Genomic DNA, 18,749 nt, shown 5'->3' with positions numbered 1-18,749 from the left:
TTTATCAAAGGTTTCAGACTCCCTCCAAGGAATCACACTGAGAGCTCACCCTAACCAGTCCTGCCTCAGAGCAAGACTTTCAGCAAGAAGATAGACGACCCCAGGGAGACATTGAGATGTTACTGTTTTACCATACTTCCATTTTCACTGTAGGCAGTTAAGTAAACACTGACCACAGATAATCAAAGACAAGCTGTGACAAATATCATAACTACATTTTCTGCCAAAAAGCGCAAGACTGCAGGGACCCTGTTTCAAGAGAACATGTGCTCTCTTTTCTGTCCTCACAAGATCAGTCACAACGTTTTCATCAAGCAACATCTCCCCTTCCACAGAATGTCTCCTGCAACTCCTACCATGTTGGGACACTTCTGGAGCTCTTCTAAATATCAGCACAGCACTTATGAACACAGGTGATGAAACCCTGATGGTGATTACCCCCAGCCCTGGAAGCTGGACCAAATATTCATCAGTCTAGAACAGGGTTCCTCAACTTGTCCAAGGGACAGAATTTTTCTAAGAAGACACTGTGGGGACCAGACTTTCAAACTCCTAAAAGAACATGTAAAATCCACCATGACAACCAGATACCAAACTGCTCAGAGTATACAAAAACATTCCTTAATACAAAACCCCAACACTGTAAGTAAGCAGCAAAATCATCTACCAATGAATGAGTCCTTATCTCAACAAAAAACGTCTCATCAGCATCCCAGGAAGCAAACAAAAACGCTCACTTTGAGACTAAATACAACAGTTGGTTAATGAAAATAAACCCAAGTGGAGCCTCTTGTGTCTCATAGACAAGCTTATTGACAACTCCAGAGTTCAACCAGTGCCATGCTATCAGCTCCAGGGTATGGTCCAAGTGGCTTCATGGTGCATTCCACGGAGTAGAGAAGATAGAGTTGGAGAACAATTTGATTTTGTGGAACGGGTGAACTATAAATTATGGACGTTTTGGGTTGGCAAGCTAATCGACAATCACTCCCAGGACGGACTGACTCCACCAGTTAGTAATTTAGATGTGTGCATTTTCTGAATGAAATGATATTCTGTGGGCTGGATGGGAAAGTCTGGCAGGCTGGATGTGGTCCAGCATGTCTGCTGTTTTGAGTCAATTAATCCCTATTGTCCACCATGTAAGGTGACTTCACTGTCACAATAAAAGTCAAGCAGACTGTTTCACTTTGGATTAGCACAGTAAATGTGGACTCCACTCTGCAGGGAGGTGGTATTTAGCCCTCACATGTACTTCTATATCACTATGATTCTGTACATATGTGGGGAGCTGGGGGTGTTGAGAGAAACTCTATCTCTAATGTCTTTATAGTGATGTTATACAAAATACTGTGCGATATTAATTATTTTTGCATTATTCTGAATGGCCAAGATCATCATTCATATCTAATATTTATTACCAGAAACAGCAGGAAGGCTGAACTAATGCATGAAAACTGCAAGGAGAGGAAGAGGGAGTGAGACAGCACCTGGACCCCTGAACAGGTTATCATATTAATAATGCAGTGTAGTGAGAACATAGATATTTCATACAGGAGACAAGTATACAGTATATGGATATACCAATGTCCATTCAACCAGAAATGGACCCATTCATATGAGACAGATGTCAGTCTGTTTGTCACTGTTAACACTGTTAACACTTCACTAATAAACCTGAGCATTACACAGAGTTACATTACTCTTTATGATCACACTTTATATGATTACATGTGCAAATGATTTTTGTTTTGAGTCTTCATGTCTGTGCATGACCTCTTTCTCTCTTGGGAGAGCACACTATGCTTAAACATTATTGAATTAATACTTGTCCAAACCTCAAACCAAATTAGAGCAAGCGTCTACCAGATATATTTCATAATCTAGATCTATAACCAAATCACACATCCTGTTTTACTACTGGCCTACACGTGTCACTGTACATTGGCAGAAACTGCAGTTTCTGTCTGACAGGGTGATCAGTGCCCTGATGCTCTTTGGTGATTTTGATTCAATGGGACACTTGAAATTACACTCTAAGATCCTTAAAACACTTTAATGTGTTCACCTTGCCTTCTTCAGGGTTGGAGATGGGGTAGTTTTTGTATTACAGACGTATACATATTCATGATAAACAACAGATCTTTCCCACCACAAATATTAGTGTACTATGCATATAAAACCCACTACAAAAAGGGAGTCATCAAACTGATGGTTTTTATAACGCCTCATTTTAGGGGGTGCTGCAGCCCCCCTCAGCACCACTACTTCCCACGTTCATGTACATATGCGCATTACTCTGCACTTTAAAGCTTTCTGCACTCAGGTTAGATGCTAAACTGCATTTTGTTGTCTCTGTGCTTGAACTCTACAATGAAAATGAAGTTGCATCTAATCTAATCTAATATTCACAAACTGTTCACTAACCCTTAACCCCATTTATCTGATTCTCTGTTCATACCTGCTTTGCCGATCTGCACCGCCAATTTGGTCAGCTTCCCCTGGAGGACAGACTTCTCCTTCTTGGGGAGATTTTTCTTTTGTGGTTCTCCGTCCTCATTGAGTGGCTCCATCTCCACAGTGGCTCCATCCTTGTTTTTCCCTATAGAGGACACAAGAAGTCAATAAAACCTTCAGGTGTTTGGACACAAATCAGCAAAACCACTACCGATGTTTCAAGTCAAGCCGATGTTATTGATATAGGCCAACCGTGCATTCTCAAAGAAAAGCCCGTATTAGAATAATGGCTCACTCTTAAATAATAGCTAGGTTACTGGTCTAGTTTGTTGTGTTTCAAATCCCTTTGAAGCTGCTGTCAATGAACTCAACATGCCTTGCAGATGTTTCACATTAAAAGCCTAAAGGGGAAGGATTATTCCATTTTAGCCACTGGAAGGCTTTTACTGTGAAAACTCCAAGAGGGATAACATTGCAGCCCGTTTTAGAGCTGCTGGCTGCGGCGCTCTCGCTCAATACTGGACCAATTTCAAAAAATGTTGTCCCCATTAGTCACTTGGACACAAAAAGATGTGAAAACAGGGTTCATTATTAAGGATAATATTTGAATGGAATTTCTCCCATTTGCCTGGGACAAATCTTCCAGGACACTTGGACTGGTACCAATTTTTTCTCATGGAAACGTTGGGATGCTTTACAAAATGTAAATAAAAACAGAATGCAATCACTTACAAACAAACTGTGTTTACCGACAACAGTTTTACAAAGTGTTCCTGAGCCCATGTAATATATCCTTTATGTGTTCATTGCTTGTGAACGACTGAGCCTTTCGAGGATGCCCTTTTTAACCTGCTATCAATCAACCTGTTTACCTGTGGAATGATCCAAACAGGTGTTTTTGGAGCGTTCCACAACTTTCCCAGTTTTTTGTCACTCCTGTCCCACCTTGTTTGAAACATGTTGCTGGTATCAAATTCAGATTAAGCAGATATTTGCAAAAATCAATGACGCTGATGAGGCCAAACATCAAATATATTGTCTTTCTACTGTTTTCAATTAAGTATATGTTGAAGAGGACTAGCAAATTATCACATTCTTTATAATTTATGTTTTAGACAGCGTGTAAAACATAAATAAAAGATAGCTAATAAAAGACAGCTGTCCAGAAGGTGTTCATCTGACGTCTACCGTCTGCCTGAACCCATGTGAATGTAGCATTAGAAGAAGGAAGTCTGTGTTTAAGTCTGAGTCAAAAGTCAGTCAGAGTATGTGGCCAGTGGATGACCAGGGGAGGGCAGGGCCATGATGTTGTCTATCAACGGGTAGGTGGTGTTTGTCTGGGTTTGTTGTGCTGTGTTGGTTAACTTCATATACAGTCAGACCTTGCAGGTCTGCTCTCCAGGTTACATTGTCTCGTAATGTTGTCTACATTATCTTTTTGCCAGACTACATTATCGCCCCTATGGATCACCATGGTAACAATTAACAACACTACAAAAACAGTCAAGTTACACTTTAGCTCTGTGAAAGAGAGTGAGGGCATCTATTAGTGTGTGTGTGTGTGTGTGTGTGTGTGTGTGTGTGTGTGTGTGGGTGTGTGTGTGTGTGTGTGTGTGTGTGTGTTTCTGTGTGTTTGACTGTGCTGATCCCAGCTCAGTAAAGAGGTTATTAGTGGACAGGGAGGCAGCAGCAGCAGGCAGAAGAAGAAAGCAGCTGCCGAGCTTAAGGCTGATAATCTGCTTGGTCCTAATCACCATCAACAGAGTCAGGAGCACCTGCTGCTACTGCTCAGATGACAGGGACATACAATGCTCCATGTGGGACCACAGGGACCACTAGGAACCAAGGGACCTGCCAGGGACCAGGAAACATGTGCAGACCCAGGGGGAACTTGGAGTCTAAATAACATCAGAACCTGAGATCCACCTAAGACCCCTGATCTCCTGCAGGATCTTTGATTAGTCTGATCAGAACCACCTCTTTTAAACAAACTGATTTTTTTTGTATTGATTGATTAAATTAATCACAGTTTGCACAGCATGTATTGGCCCACAAGACACTTCACAGCAATAGCAAAGATGATCGTGTGCAAAATCATAATGTACAGATTCACAAATTTAAAAGAAGTCACTCCAAGTGATCCACTGTGCATCTATGTCCTGTTATGATGGAAGCACTGCACACATTTTTAGTCTCACCGAAAGACAGGTCTCCTCATCAGACAGCCAACTCAACATACAGTCACGCCTTCAGGCAACCAAAACTGAATGTTGTGGGATAATATTAAATGTGAGATTGGTGTGAGTGAGTCTGTGTACACTCACCACTTGTTTGATAAATCAATTAAGCTATTTGTGGCTCAGCTCTGATTGGCTGTTTGACTGACATCCATTGCCTTCACACCAAGTTTGACCTCATGTGCCTGTGAAGCTGAATGAAGTCCCAACACCCAAGAATGGGAGGACATAGTACACTACATTTCCATTTGAGACAACAGAGTTTTTGTTGACAGTGGGCCAGCTGCCCTGTGCGCACCTGTACCCGGTTAACTTGTTGAAATGTTGAAGCAAAAAGTGCAAAAAACAGATCTTGATACCATGACAGCACATATAATATTAAAAATGTGTGTTTAGCTTCTCACCTGTATACTCAAAATAAAATTTAGTGACACAACAACAGCCGTAGACCAAATCCATCCTTTTTTCTCTGAATAGCAATTATAATGTGCTGATGAACTGTTCCCTTTTTTCTAAATTTAAAATTTAATAACTGAGTGGGATCATTTCTATGTAAGGTAACATGAGGTCATGAATACTGTGGAGACAAAAAATCTGTTAATCCATGTCATGGCCAAAACATGATCTGCTTATTGAGGTCAGTGTGAGCATTGATATTGGTCCCGTGAATCAGAATGATGCATCTTGCTACTCTGCACTACTGTCACACAGGTTTGATCCAGACCGTTGCATTTCTGACCAGTAAGAGACTAAACCTTCACAAACCTCACTATAACACGGAAGAAGAACACCTCCACCCACTTCAGGAGAGGACAAATCAGCTGTGACTGTGTGACACTATGACCAAAGACATTCCTGTTGGCTTCTACACTGCTACACAGGCTCCCCCATTCACTCACATCCAACAGATGAATAAAAACATTAATAAGAAGGCAGCTCCACAGACAAAACTAATATCACCATTGTTATTCTACAGCTCAGAACCAACACAAGGAAACCCAGATCCAGAGACCACAGTGACCAGTACAGCTATGAAAAAAACCATCCAGCCTCAGGTAACTGATGAACAGAAGCTGCTGTTCAGTATAACCTTCACATACACTCAGAGTCATATAAGGTAACTCACCTTTCTTGCCTTTGTCATCTTTTTTATCTGCAATGGGAAAACATGCCATAAAAGGCATTAGTTAATCATACATGTGGACTAAAATATATATCATTAAAAGAGCCAAAAACAGAAATATATTACAACCAACTAAAGGAAAAACTGTCCCTGAATATTGATACTGTTACCACACTTAGACTCTAAGAGATGATTCAAGAACCCTGTAAATGTGACAGTAATATATAGGTATGCCTGTTTAATAAAAATGCTGAATATCATCATGATGAGTATTTGATTTGGCTACATCAAAATTCATTAGTAAAAATCCAACAGGAATCTTTGTGTGAAATATCCATACATAAATTAAGTTTATGTCTTTAAAATAAATTAATAGGTGACTCACAAATTACATGATTTAAATATTTTTAATAATAAATGTATTTATTAGAGCTGCAACAGATGGAGGCAGCCATGGCGGACGTGCTGGCGGGATTGATTTGACCAACTTGACCTGACGGTAAGTAGCTCAACAAATCTATTTTTTTATGATAACATTCCTTCGTTACAGATGCCAGACATGAGCCGTGGGTTGCCGACCCCTGATCCAGTGGATGCATAACGCAACCCCATACACCACAGTACGGAGTTTCTTTCTATGCGCCTTATAATGCGGTGCGCCCTATATATGAAAAAAAGTTTTAAAATAGGCCATTGATTGAAGGTGCCCGTTATAATCAGGTGTGCCTTATAGTGCGGAAAATACATCACATGTTCAATCGTAAAGGTAAACCCTGATCTGGTACATTGTTAAGGTGTAAAGAAGGTTTGTCCTTTGTCAGAAAAATTGAAGCATTTCCATTTTGTGACATGGTACCCCCCAGATGCACTCCACGACCTCTTCGAAGGTATAATACCATTGGAGTTAGCACTATGTCTTAACCTGTTTGTAAAAAAAGCAGTATGTCACTCTGTTACAACTGAACAATTTAATCACAGAGTTTCCATATAATTGGACTGACAAAACTGACTGCCCTCAACCAATCCCACTAAATCTTTCTTCTCGCAGATCTATCGGCGGAAACATTCACGAGAATTGGACACTACTGAGATTGTTACCATTTATAATTGGTGCAAAGGTGCCATTCACTGAACCCGCATGGCAAGTTCTCATGACCTTAAAAGATATAACTGAACTCGTGGTATCCCCTGTTCATACAGAGGAAAGTATTAGTTATCTCGATATATTGATTTCCGAACATCCCCATAGACTGTTGGAAGTTTTTCCTGACTTTGAGTTAACTCCAAAGTTCCATTTCTTAGAACATTATCCGGACTTGATGAAATGCTTTGGACCTTTGGTTTGTGCCTGGACCATGCGCTTTGAAGCTAAGCATAATTTTTTCAAACGTATTGTTAGACACACCAACAGTTTCAGAAAAACTCTACTCTTCTTCTTCTCTCGCCACAAAGCACCAAATGATGATGGCTTATCATTTACATGCTGATGCTTTGAAACCTGCACTATGTGTGAGTAAAGTAACTAGTATTCCTTTGGCATTGCTGCATGAAGAGATACAGGAGTCTTTTAAAAAAGTATATCCAACACAAGCACGAGTGGAGCTGACAAGTGCACTGTCATATCATGGAACCAGATATGCAGTTGGGATGATATTGCCCCATGGATCTACTGGTGGTATTATGAACATTTTAGGGGATTTGTTTTGGAGCACTCTTGGAAGGTGACCCACCTGGACATAGAGCAACTTAGTGATACATACCCACTGACACCATACCGTGTGGGAGGAAATGCATGGTCAGTTTAAAACGACATGTTATTGTCCAATATTAGGTGAGTTAAAAGCCTTAACAGTATTTGTTTTGTACAGATGGACCCTGTTGTTCTGAAAGTGATTATTGATCATCATAGTGAGAAGCTCACACTGTCATCAGGGATGCCAGATACAGTGGAGCAATTGCATAAGACTGTGAAGGACACTTTTCAGATTCATGAGGAATTCACTCTTCATTACCTTGACAAGGACTTTGGAGATTTCTTCCCAATTCATTCTACTAAGGAGGTTAAACATACGTGGACAATCAAAGTGGTAGTCGTATACCTTGCATTGATATGTGAGCGTGTGTTTGTGTGGTTGAGAGACAAACTGTGAAAAATGTTGTTGATGTGAACTGACCTTTGGAAATTTCCCTTTAACAGTCAGAGTGAAATATGAACTCAACAGGCTGAGGTGACATTTCTCAGTTCTGTTACGCTGGTGATCTATGAATTTCAGGTTATTCTACTCTTGAAGCCCTAAACTGTGAATAATGATGTGAACTGCTAAGCAACAGCATCCTGTCTCTTTTCAGAGTAAACATATCTCTTTATACTCTGAACTTACTTTTCTTGTCCTTCTTCTCTTTCTTTTTGCGCTCTTCTTTCTTCTTGTTCTTCTCTTTCTTCCTTTTCTCTTTCTCAGCCTTCTCGTCACCATCACCGTCACCTTCCTCACCAGCACCAAGCAGCGTGAAGATAATTCCAGTCTGAGAGTTCACGCCTACAGCGGTGACCACAATTTTGCCAGAGCCCTCCATCACATGGGTACCTGAGAGAGAGAGAGAGAGAGAGAGAGAGAGAGAGAGAGAGAAATTTTAATAATAGTCATTCTAACAATACGAGTTTCTGGACATATAAACAGTTATCAAACCAGGCAGGTGAGGAGGGGTCACATTGTGCTACCCCAAACAAAGAACCAATGCTATGAAGAAACAATAATTAATATAGCCATTATCAAGAATCTACAACAATGATAAACTGAGGCTATCGTTTTGTTCTGGCTGATTTAAATAGTTCTAACGTTTGTTTAAATAGTTCTGCTTTGTATCTGTAGGGTTTTGATGTCATTTCATTGTTTGATCCAATGTTTATGTTGAAAAACATTTTTTTTTACTATATATAGTGGAGGTCAATGTTGACTGTATTGTTTTTTTTAGAAGTTGGACCACAGAAACAGCAACAACTAATGGGCATCCTTATAAACAATCATTCTACATGTACTGCATATCTATTTTGAAAATCACAAGCTGAATTTCACTGTAACACCTTATGGTCTCATGGTTGCTGCCGCAAACTGTGTAGCAACTTCTCAGCTGTGTGCACGTCCACAACAATTATTTTGTATATACTCGCTCGAGTCGAGCTCTCCAACACAGTAGTTGGAGCTGTGAACAGATCTACTGGAAGTACACAGGGTAACCACTGCAGAAGAAGAAGTGACGTTTCTTCGTTACATGTCACATATTGTTGAAAGTGACATTTCCACATCCGTTTTGATTATAAAGTAGGTCTTGGTGCTACAAAAACACTGTGAAAGCATCAAAACGCAGAATCCACTGAGAAATGCACACAGCCCCTCCTCAGAAACTGGCTGTTAAACGAGCCATCAGGAATTCCATGAAGTTGTGATGTCACTATACAGTCATCGCCCTCAGCCACACCCAAAGCACAGCCATGGTTGCAAAAACACTGCACACAACTGTGGACAGTGCCTGCTCGGCCCATGAAACTTGACCAATTAGAGTAGACTGGACATTCTCCAATAAGAGACAGGCACTAAAACTGAGTGCTTCAGACAGCATACAGATGAATGGAGGTACTGCAGCAATGGACAGTATGAAAAAAATAAAGTGTTTTTTTGAACATTAAAAAATGCAAACGTTTTGTAGTAGACAGAAAAAAGTATTAACCTGCGAAATATGTGACAATTAAAACAGGTTTCAGGTTGTCCTACATGTTCTTTTTGTTTGTGACATTACATTTGTTATCTGATTTCTGTTGTAGGGAAGGAGGCAGAGGAGGATGTGATTGGGTCAGAGCAAAGAACAATGAGCCAATCATCAACAAGTAGTCAACATGCAGTCGGTGTGGCTGCAAACTCCATTGTTTCAAATATTGAGAGGCACACATTGGAACCAAGTACACCTCGAGGGTATGTGTGCATGTCTGCAACACCCGGCATGAAAACCAAACAACAGGCATTAGCGCTCTGGTCCAATAGGATGCCTCACATTACTGCTACTGTGATGGCTCTCTATATGAAAATAGTGCTGAAATTGTTTTTTTGTCATATTTTGTCATATAGTGAATATAAGAATATTGTAATTAGGTGGTTCAAAGTTGGACTATTGTGAAAACAGAGAGTTAACAGTGGAAAATCAGCAGCAGAAAAAAGAGTTGACGATAACATCTCAGGTCACACTGAACTTGGCTGTAATTTGATGTGAATGGACTAGAGTGAAGCACCTGACAGCAACATGGGGTCTTTGTCGAGACTCTTCTTGACATGATCCGACTCTCCGGTCAGAGAGCTCTCATCAATCTTGAGATCGTTTCCTTGAATCAGGACACCATCAGCAGGAAGGAGGTCACCTGGAAACCAACACACAGGTACACTGTAACAGCTCACCCTCATAAGGTCACCATGTTACATCATCATTACATCATCTTTTCATCACAAAAATGAAATGAGAAAAATAATTAGCCGATGGAGCAGTGAAAGGGTGGAACTATATTTTTAAGTGTTTTTTTGTATGATTATCAGCTGATAAACTGTAAACTGTTTACCACCACAGACACAATAGGAATATTATATAGACTATTTCATCAGGATGTTCACATGCTAATATTTAATGACACCTATTTGACAGTAAGGGTTTTTGTTGAAATCACTTCCTTACCTGATTTTTCTGTCAGCATAAGCCAACTAAAATAATTCCTCTGCAGCCTTCTGGACTGACATTTTAAAATGAGGCATTTATTTGAAATAGTCAAAAGTGATCTGCTGATGGTGGGTTCTGTGGATGACCCAAAAGAACAAGGGATTCACTGCTGTTCAGTTTTTTAAATGTAATTTTTCAGTTCTTTGACGACCATCAGTTATGTTCTGGTTTAAATACGGAACAATTGGATCAAAGAATAAATCAAGAAGACTATATATCTGACCAGACATTTCATGTCAACTTCCAGTACCTGACAATTTTTGATCCTTGGTGCTAGAGACACATTTCAGTCAGTGACAGAAAGATAGTTTGATATTAAGCTCAATCGTCACTCAAGGAAAATGTGACTGAACTTTAAAGCTATGGTAAGCTGTTAGACATAAGTGCATCCTTTTTGTTCCCTCACCATATTTGACTTGTGCGATGTCTCCAACGACAATCTCCGACACTTTGATCTGGATCACCTGCCCCCCTCGCACCACAGTGAACTTCTGCTCCTGTTCGATACGGCTCTGGAGGCCACGGAACTGCTTCTCTTTGCTCCAGTCATTGAAGGCTGTCACCAGGACCACGCACACCACCGACAACAGGATGGCAGCGCCTTCAATCCATCCAGCCTCCGCCTCACCTTCCTCCTCCACACCGCCAGCAGCACTGCCACAGTCTGAATATAGACAGTTTAGTTTTCTGAATGTGTTCGCAGAAACAAAACACAGAATATCAAATCTACCAGGACTCTTCACGTTGTTATCAGAATGGATCCCTCCAAGGAGCTGTACATAAAGTTTAGAGTAAATTCTGGGAAACTGCAGCTTGTGAGAGGATGATAATGAGCATAATGATGAAGGCTGACAGATAACCAGGCACAAACTTATAAATGCAGATATGAGCTGTGCAGTTGTCTCCGCATGTTCACTGAGAAAACTCTGGAGACATTGGTGATGAGATGTGTGGGACTGTCAGATGAGGAGGCAGCATGAACGTAAAGGATCATTTAACACAGTTAAAGCCGCAGCTGACACCTGTAATAAGAGAAGTAATGTATTAATGATTAGATATATCTGGCACCCTCTCCTGTATATGGCTGGATATATTTGGCCTATCTGGCTAAATCCCATTCAGACCAACAGAGTGACGCACACCAAACCCTCATCTGAATAGGTCAAATTACATCAGCCAGCTTTCATTCTCAACTCTCCCGACCAGGGTCAGACGCAGACTGGCTTTGTCAGTGTTCTCCTAGTGTTGTCTGTGCTACCTCGCCATGCCACGTATCTTGTGTGTGTTTTTAAAGGTGTCTTGTCTCGGCTGTTTGTCCAGCGTCTTCTAGTGTTGTCTATGTTCGTTTGCCATGCCATGCCCCTTGTTAGTGTTTCCTAGTATTGTCTTTGTTCCTATGCCATGCCAAGTTTCATGTGTGTTTCTTTAGTGTTGTCTGCATCTTTAGCCAAGTTTTACTGAACTGTGACCAGAATGCACATTTTCTTCTGATTTTGTATAAATCTGATGTTTTGACATCACAAATCGAAATCATGTAACAAGACAGTAAAGGCACTAAAACATGAATCTAAAAAGTAAAATGTAAGACGTGACCTGTAGGCTGTTATATTTTAGTCTGAGACAGCTGCTCAGCGAGAATGCAGTGTAACTAAATAGGGGACATGGATATATATATATAATATTTCACTAGCAGAGATTAAGCCAATAAACACATGGATTTATAATAGTTTATTGCATAATGGATGTAGGAGAGCCAAGATTATGTAGGAGTGATGGATTGAAGGTTCAGAGGGAGGGATGAGGGTTGAAGGATGAAGGGATGAGGGGATGAAAAAATGAGGGAATAAACCAGGATGTGGATGCATTGATGAAAACTGAGTCAAGGTGGAATGGCACAGCAAAGGTGTGGTTAAAAACTTCTGTGTGGAAATGGGATGTGTTAGAGGCGTGGTCTTTGTTTCCGAATCTAGTTATGAAACTTCACTGGAAAATCTACAGAATAATCTGTTGCCTAATATGGATGAAGAAAGCCAAAATGGTGCAAGAGGGATGGGCTGAGGGTCCGGGGGAGGTATGAGAGAAGAAGGGATGGAGGGTTGAAGGATGAAGAGATAAGGGGATAAAGGGTGAGGGATGAAGAAACTAGGGAAGAAATCAGGATTGTAGCCAGATGGATGGAGGGGTACATTGAAGAACCATTGTCAGCTGGTGGAGGGAAGATGGGGGGGACAGGAAAGGTAAGACTCTGAGTGGGGGGAGACATCTCTTCATGCACTCTGGTTGTATTGAGCCCCGAAAAAACAAGTGGAAGATGCAACTGGGTGTTAAGAGCATTGCAGATGTAGGTAAGGTGCACTGGAGAAGACCATCGGTCAAGCATTCTAATGAGATGGTCAGAGATTCTCTGCCTATAAGAAGTGTAGGTGGCTCTGACTTGGAAGGAATGCCCACAGTGTAGCTCGGGGGATATTCCAAAAGAGTTGGCCAAAGTGGTGGTGAAACCAGAATCGTGTGGCCACCTCGCCTGGCTCTCAAACAAACAGAAAGTCCTGGAGGGAAGCTTGACTAATCAGCTAGTCTAAAATTTGTGTAGTCATGTATAGGTTTGTATAAACTTAGGTACGTGTCTAGATGAAAAAGGAAGATAGACAACACTGGTTGGTCGTGCTGCATTTGAGGTGGTAGATAAGAGTGTTGGAAGAAGGAATGGAAATGTCAGACATAATTGTGTGTTGAGATGGACGGTAGTTGAGGGTAGAAGCCATAAACTCTGGACACGGCAGAACGTATGCCAAAGAAGAATGAAGAATGCCAAGAAGGAACATCTTTTCTGAGACTTTGTCCATGTAGATAGCCTGTGCAGTGAGTTCTGTTGCAGCAGACAAAGAGGTCTGAAGTGAGGGGCAAACATTTTGGTGCAGGACATGGTTTTGATTAACATGTTGATTCCACTGATTTAAACCTGTATGGTGGAATATTGAATCTTGTTTTTCTTTTTTATTTTTTGATGGGTGAATGTGATGAAGCTGGAGAAACTCCGGACATGGAGTGAAGGCAATGACAGGCTGTGGGAGGCATGGAAAACTTTGAAACAATTCCACCTGGTCAGATATGATGAGACTGTTGGGGGGGCGACACTGTTGAGAATGGCAACTTGTGTAACTAAATGTTCCAGCTCAGTTGAAGATGGTGGCAGACCATTTATGCCCGCAAAGAATAACTGCTACAGTATGATGGTATATTTCACATAAGAGGGAGAAGGTAGTGAGAGATGAGAATTTGGACATGTATTCGCCTTAGAAATACTTGCTGCCATAGTAGCCACCAAAGCCGACAGAGGGGCTGCATGTGTGAACAGCTAAATGTCTTCTGGCTTGGTGATGTGGCCATTGTAAAAGGACATGCCATTCCAGGAGGAGAGAAACTGGTGTCAGTTTAAACTCCATCTTGCTTGCATTATCCAGCATAATATAGTCACGGAGAGATGGAACAGGAGCGGCAATGGAAAGGCGGTGTGACAAGACGGATTGACCTTGAGGGATGATATGGATGGTGCAGTTGAGTTGAGCAGTGAAAATATACTGCGATGGGGTGAAGATGGTGACATGACATCCAATATTTTGGCTGCTCTTGCACCCAAAGGTCAGACACACTGCTAAGTAGTATACATGCCCTTCCAGGTTGGGTTGATGGGAAGGACTTTGATGGTGATGTTTGCCTGTGAGGGGGAATAGGGAGATGGCATGAGCAATTGTATATTGCAAGGAGAAATCCAAGCTAGGAATGAGCCTATTTATGCTTGGGGCAGTGGAACAGTGGGGGGATGAGAGGTCTATGATGAGTCTCTTTTTTTCCTGAGTAATTCTTTGTAGCTATGCCAATTGGGCTGATTCTGAAAGTGTGAACAGGTTGACTGGAAAACGGGCTGATTGTGAAAGCTTCTTTGACTTGCAGACTGTGGCAAGTGCAGATGGAATCTGGCAAGACCTGCAAACCTGGAAGGAAGCCATGTGTGAAACCTTGTATGAGGAAGTTAACGAAGTGGTGGTCTGGGTGATTTTTTAAGGCAGTTGCTAGAACATTTTAATAGGTGTATTGAGCTACTTAAATAAGAAATGCTTAGTTGGGTTATGAGGATAAGCTGGTCTGACATGGGTTCTGCTGCAGAATGAGCAGGTATGGCAGAACTGACAGCTGCATCCAAGGTCGTTAAAGTCATTACAGACCTACCGCCCTGGTGGAGGACCTGTCTTCCTCTCTCATCCACTTGGGCAAGCGGTCCAAGGGTGGTTGGCTGGGTTTTTGGTGGTTTAGGGGAGATAGACAGCAGGGGGGATTCCGGGTGGCAGGTTTAAAAAAACGGCAGGGCTTTGTTTGCTTGGAACTGAGGCAGGGCAGAGAAGCAGTAAGTGTGCATGCCGTGGCCAGATGGTATACGGTACACCGTAGAGATTTAAATTCAAAGAAGAACAAGCTGCAAAAATGCAGCAATACAGCTCAGAATCTAGTGTTTCCAAGTAAGTTTCTTGACCTGCGGTAGGGGAAGGCAGAACAAAAAATATCACGGCACAGGGAGAATGTGAAGGCGAATCTTCTAAGTTCTTTGTATCAGCTAGTGTATCAGTGTGTGTATCAACACTGACGGCCCCATATTAGAAGAAGGAATGAGGAAGGAAGAAACGAAGGGTTTTGGCTAATGACACCACCACTGTTGTGGATGTAGTCTGAGTAGCTGTGATGGTCCGTATTAAGGTGGGAGGCGCTGAGCTGGCCAAAGAAGATGGGAAAGGAAAGGCAGAAGCAAGAGAAGAGAAAACAAGATGACTCCTCCTGGCTCAGTTGCTATTGTGTAAACATAATTTTCATGAACCAATTTTATCACATACACTGCTTATGTGAGAGGAAGTGTCACAGGAAGTGCAATGAGTTCCAAACACCCTCACTGACTGAAGCCTAATGACAAAACAAAAGAAAACAGGAAACACATTCTGACTGTCTGATCAAGTGACATCTCTGCTAACATCTCACTGAAATGTCCCTCTAACCAAGCTCATCAATGTGATACCTGGTTACACACAAGTTCATTAGATGCAAAGGTTTCATTTGAACAAAAACAGTGACTGTTAAAAAAAAAAAAAAAAAGACAAACTCACGCTGTCTCTCAGCATCTGGCGGTCTGTAGAAGGAAAGGCCTAATGAAATAATGGCTGCCACCTCCAGGATGATGAGTGTGACATCCTGCAGGGCTTCCCACACTAACTGCACAAAGGTTTTGGGCTTTTTAGGAGGGATGAGGTTCTGTCCAAACTCCTGTTTCCTTCTGTCGATGTCTTCCGAGTTTCCATCTAAGCCTGTAGCAGGAGACACAAAAAAACCATCAGAGACCACCTCTGATCCTGTCTTACACCATTAAACTGAGTTTCTATTTAAAAACAAAACATCTGTTGATCCAAGGTGACCCAACCTATTTACATGTTTTAAACTCTGACTAACAAATCCAACATTATAAGTCATAAGTGATTTAACATTTGTAATCACTGACAAACGGGTCATATAATTATTAGGCTCGCATTTGTAGGATGAACTTGAGTCTGATAATCTGACTATACTGAACCTTGTTTAACCTTAAAGACCCTCCAGTGTTGCCGTCCTTGGATCCTAAAACTGTCCAAAGAGCCCACATCAGTCAGGCTTAATTTTGGGGAAATGGGTCTAAACTGCTACAGCTGATGTGTAGCATGTTCCCATCTGACAGCATCAATAAAGAGCTGGAACATACGCTATACACTGTCATGCGTGTCATTCACTCTAAAAATGCTCATTTATATTTTATTATTTTAAATCGTTCTTTAACAACAATGATGATAAAACTGTGAATGTGGTGAGAACTGACTTGTGATGGGGTGAAACACTACTGTGAGCATATGATATTACAAAGTGAGGATGTGACATCACAGTGTCATCATTGTTCATTGATCTGTCTCTTAAAAATGCACTCTTGGGTGTTTTATAGTACTCCATGTGTGCTCTAGCTCAGTGGTCCCCAACCTTTTCTGTACCATGGCCCAGTTTATTGTCTGACAATATTTTCACGGACCAGTCTAAAGGTGTAGCAGATAAAATCAAAATAAAATGAAACTGTGGTATTTTCTCTTTAATAATAATAATAATGACAATAATAATGAATGTAAATCCACTTTTTAATCATGTCAAGAGGACCTGGCTGCAGACTGGCACTGTCAGGCACCACCTGTTTTTCAAATTATGTGAAAAAACAAAATAATGGAAATTATTTTTTCTTTCTGTGCGGCCCAGTACCAAATGACCCACGGCCCACTAGTGGGCCATGACTCACGGGTTGGGGATCAATGCTCTAGCTCACTGATGATGATGTGAATCTCTACACAGTTCATATTCAGCTTCAGAAAGAAAGGCTAAATGGAGAAAAATGTCAGTTCCACCTACAATTAGGAGATCATGTCATAAAGAAGAATACTTTTCATTCCAAAACGATCCAGTCTGTACATACAAAGATATTGCTTTCTAAAGGACGACATCTCTGTTTCCTTTGTGTGCTGCTTTTATCCTGTAGCTGAATCCTGTTGAGACTGACGTGCACACTGTCTATCTTCTTTGATTTGACCATCAAAAGATTAATGTCAGAGACAACAGAGACAAAATTCAGGCAGTTATTAGTCAAAGTCCACAGCTGAAAACATGAGCATGTCCAGCAACTCTCCAGAAGACAGTCATAGCCATATTAACTTGCTAAGGAGCCCCAGAGGAAGAATTTTGTGGGGCCCCAACTGCAATTAAGTTCATACAGTTGTTAAATCAGGTTGGAAAGGATCAAACCTTTGAGCTCTGCAGCTATGTTGTGTGTGTTACAATGCAAATGTAGAAAAAGGTTTAATATTAATAGTCAAACTGCAATAATCTGTCTGAATACAAAATTTGTATTGTATTAGCTCAGCAGGCCATGTCATGTTCACCAGTGGGGAGTGTCCCTAAAATGGAATGTTCTTCTGACCCATTGTGTATCCTGCTGTCCTCTGTCAACCTGTCTGTTGTTGCCCATTTTAACTTAAACCATATTAAGATAGTGATCTGTGCTGTACAGATATTGATGACAACAAAACAACTGAGAAGTAATGTGAAGAAACGTTTTGGTTTTAACCTTACAGCAGTAATAAGCCAGCACTGTGTGCAGACTACTACGAAATACTGTAAAACTGCCTTCAATTGCCATACAGTAACTTAGCTCAACAGTAAGTAACAGTAGCTTGTCACTCAGTGAGGAAGTGGAGGCACAGTGAATGCAACACAGTTGAGGATTAGGCTCCAAAATAGTTTAGGATTAGGCTATGTGGGTTGCATCAAAATTAATTTGAACAAATCAAGTGTTAAGTCCTATAATTTTAACTTAATTTTTGAACTTGATAATGTGACACAAGACTTATTGTGCCAGGTGTTTGTGTATTTCTTCAGTAGTGTGGTGTTGTATGGGAGCAGAGAGCAGACTCTGTGGGCAGAACATGTTAGGACATGCTTAGATCCCATTGGACACCCTGTAGCTGCTGCACAGATGCAGCTGACTCGGTCAGTCTGAGCAGGTTTTTAAGGAGGCACTTCTCTTTACGTTCTCTGAAAATGAAGCTCAGTGAGCAGAGCACCGAGTGTGCTTTCAGGTGACTGGGTTTACACTGAAAGTTAATGGATCCGCCCCCCAGCTGTCACCACAGAGACATACAGAGGAGTAAATCAGTGTGATGGATTTTCCACTGATTTCAAGCTGCTGCTGACATTTTACCTCTCTCTCTGGCAGCAGGAGTCGGAATGCTGAAGGTGTTTACTGAGTGTGTGCAAGACGGACAGACTGAATGAATTAATGATGAGAAGGAAAAATGTCAAAGGGCAGACGTATGAGACATACTGAGTCCACCAAGGCAGACTGAGTCCACTGATAGATGCTGAATGCACCGTGGTTTGGCAGGCATACAGTGGGATTTCCACATAGAAGTCTAGCTCAATTCAGTTCATTACATATTAGGACGGTTATTTTTGCTTTTCCATTGGCAAAAGCTATGGATGGTACCAATAGATAATAAAAAGTGCTAAAGCATACCAACAGCAGGATGTTCATTAAAAGAGCAGTTCAGTCTTCTGTTGAAGCC

At 41.3% G+C, this 18,749-nt stretch overlaps 1 protein-coding gene across 1 annotated transcript in view; it reads right to left on the bottom strand.

The window, feature by feature from the left end:
* The window catches only part of LOC121607383 (plasma membrane calcium-transporting ATPase 1-like), a 34,005-nt gene that overhangs the window by 11,442 nt on the left and 3,814 nt on the right, over positions 1–18,749 (bottom strand). The window contains exons 3-8 of the mRNA XM_041938128.1: positions 15,729–15,926; positions 10,982–11,239; positions 10,100–10,225; positions 8,199–8,402; positions 5,821–5,847; positions 2,462–2,602 (exon numbers count right to left, since the gene is read on the bottom strand). Of these exons, the coding sequence (XP_041794062.1) occupies positions 2,462–2,602; positions 5,821–5,847; positions 8,199–8,402; positions 10,100–10,225; positions 10,982–11,239; positions 15,729–15,926 (954 nt within the window). The remainder of the gene's footprint in view (positions 1–2,461; positions 2,603–5,820; positions 5,848–8,198; positions 8,403–10,099; positions 10,226–10,981; positions 11,240–15,728; positions 15,927–18,749) is intronic.

This window comes from Chelmon rostratus, chromosome 6 (genome assembly GCF_017976325.1).
Source record: "Chelmon rostratus isolate fCheRos1 chromosome 6, fCheRos1.pri, whole genome shotgun sequence".
NCBI lineage: Eukaryota > Metazoa > Chordata > Actinopteri > Chaetodontiformes > Chaetodontidae > Chelmon > Chelmon rostratus.
The sequence above is the reverse complement of the archived record's forward strand: the minus strand, read 5'-3'. Positions and strand labels throughout refer to the sequence as shown.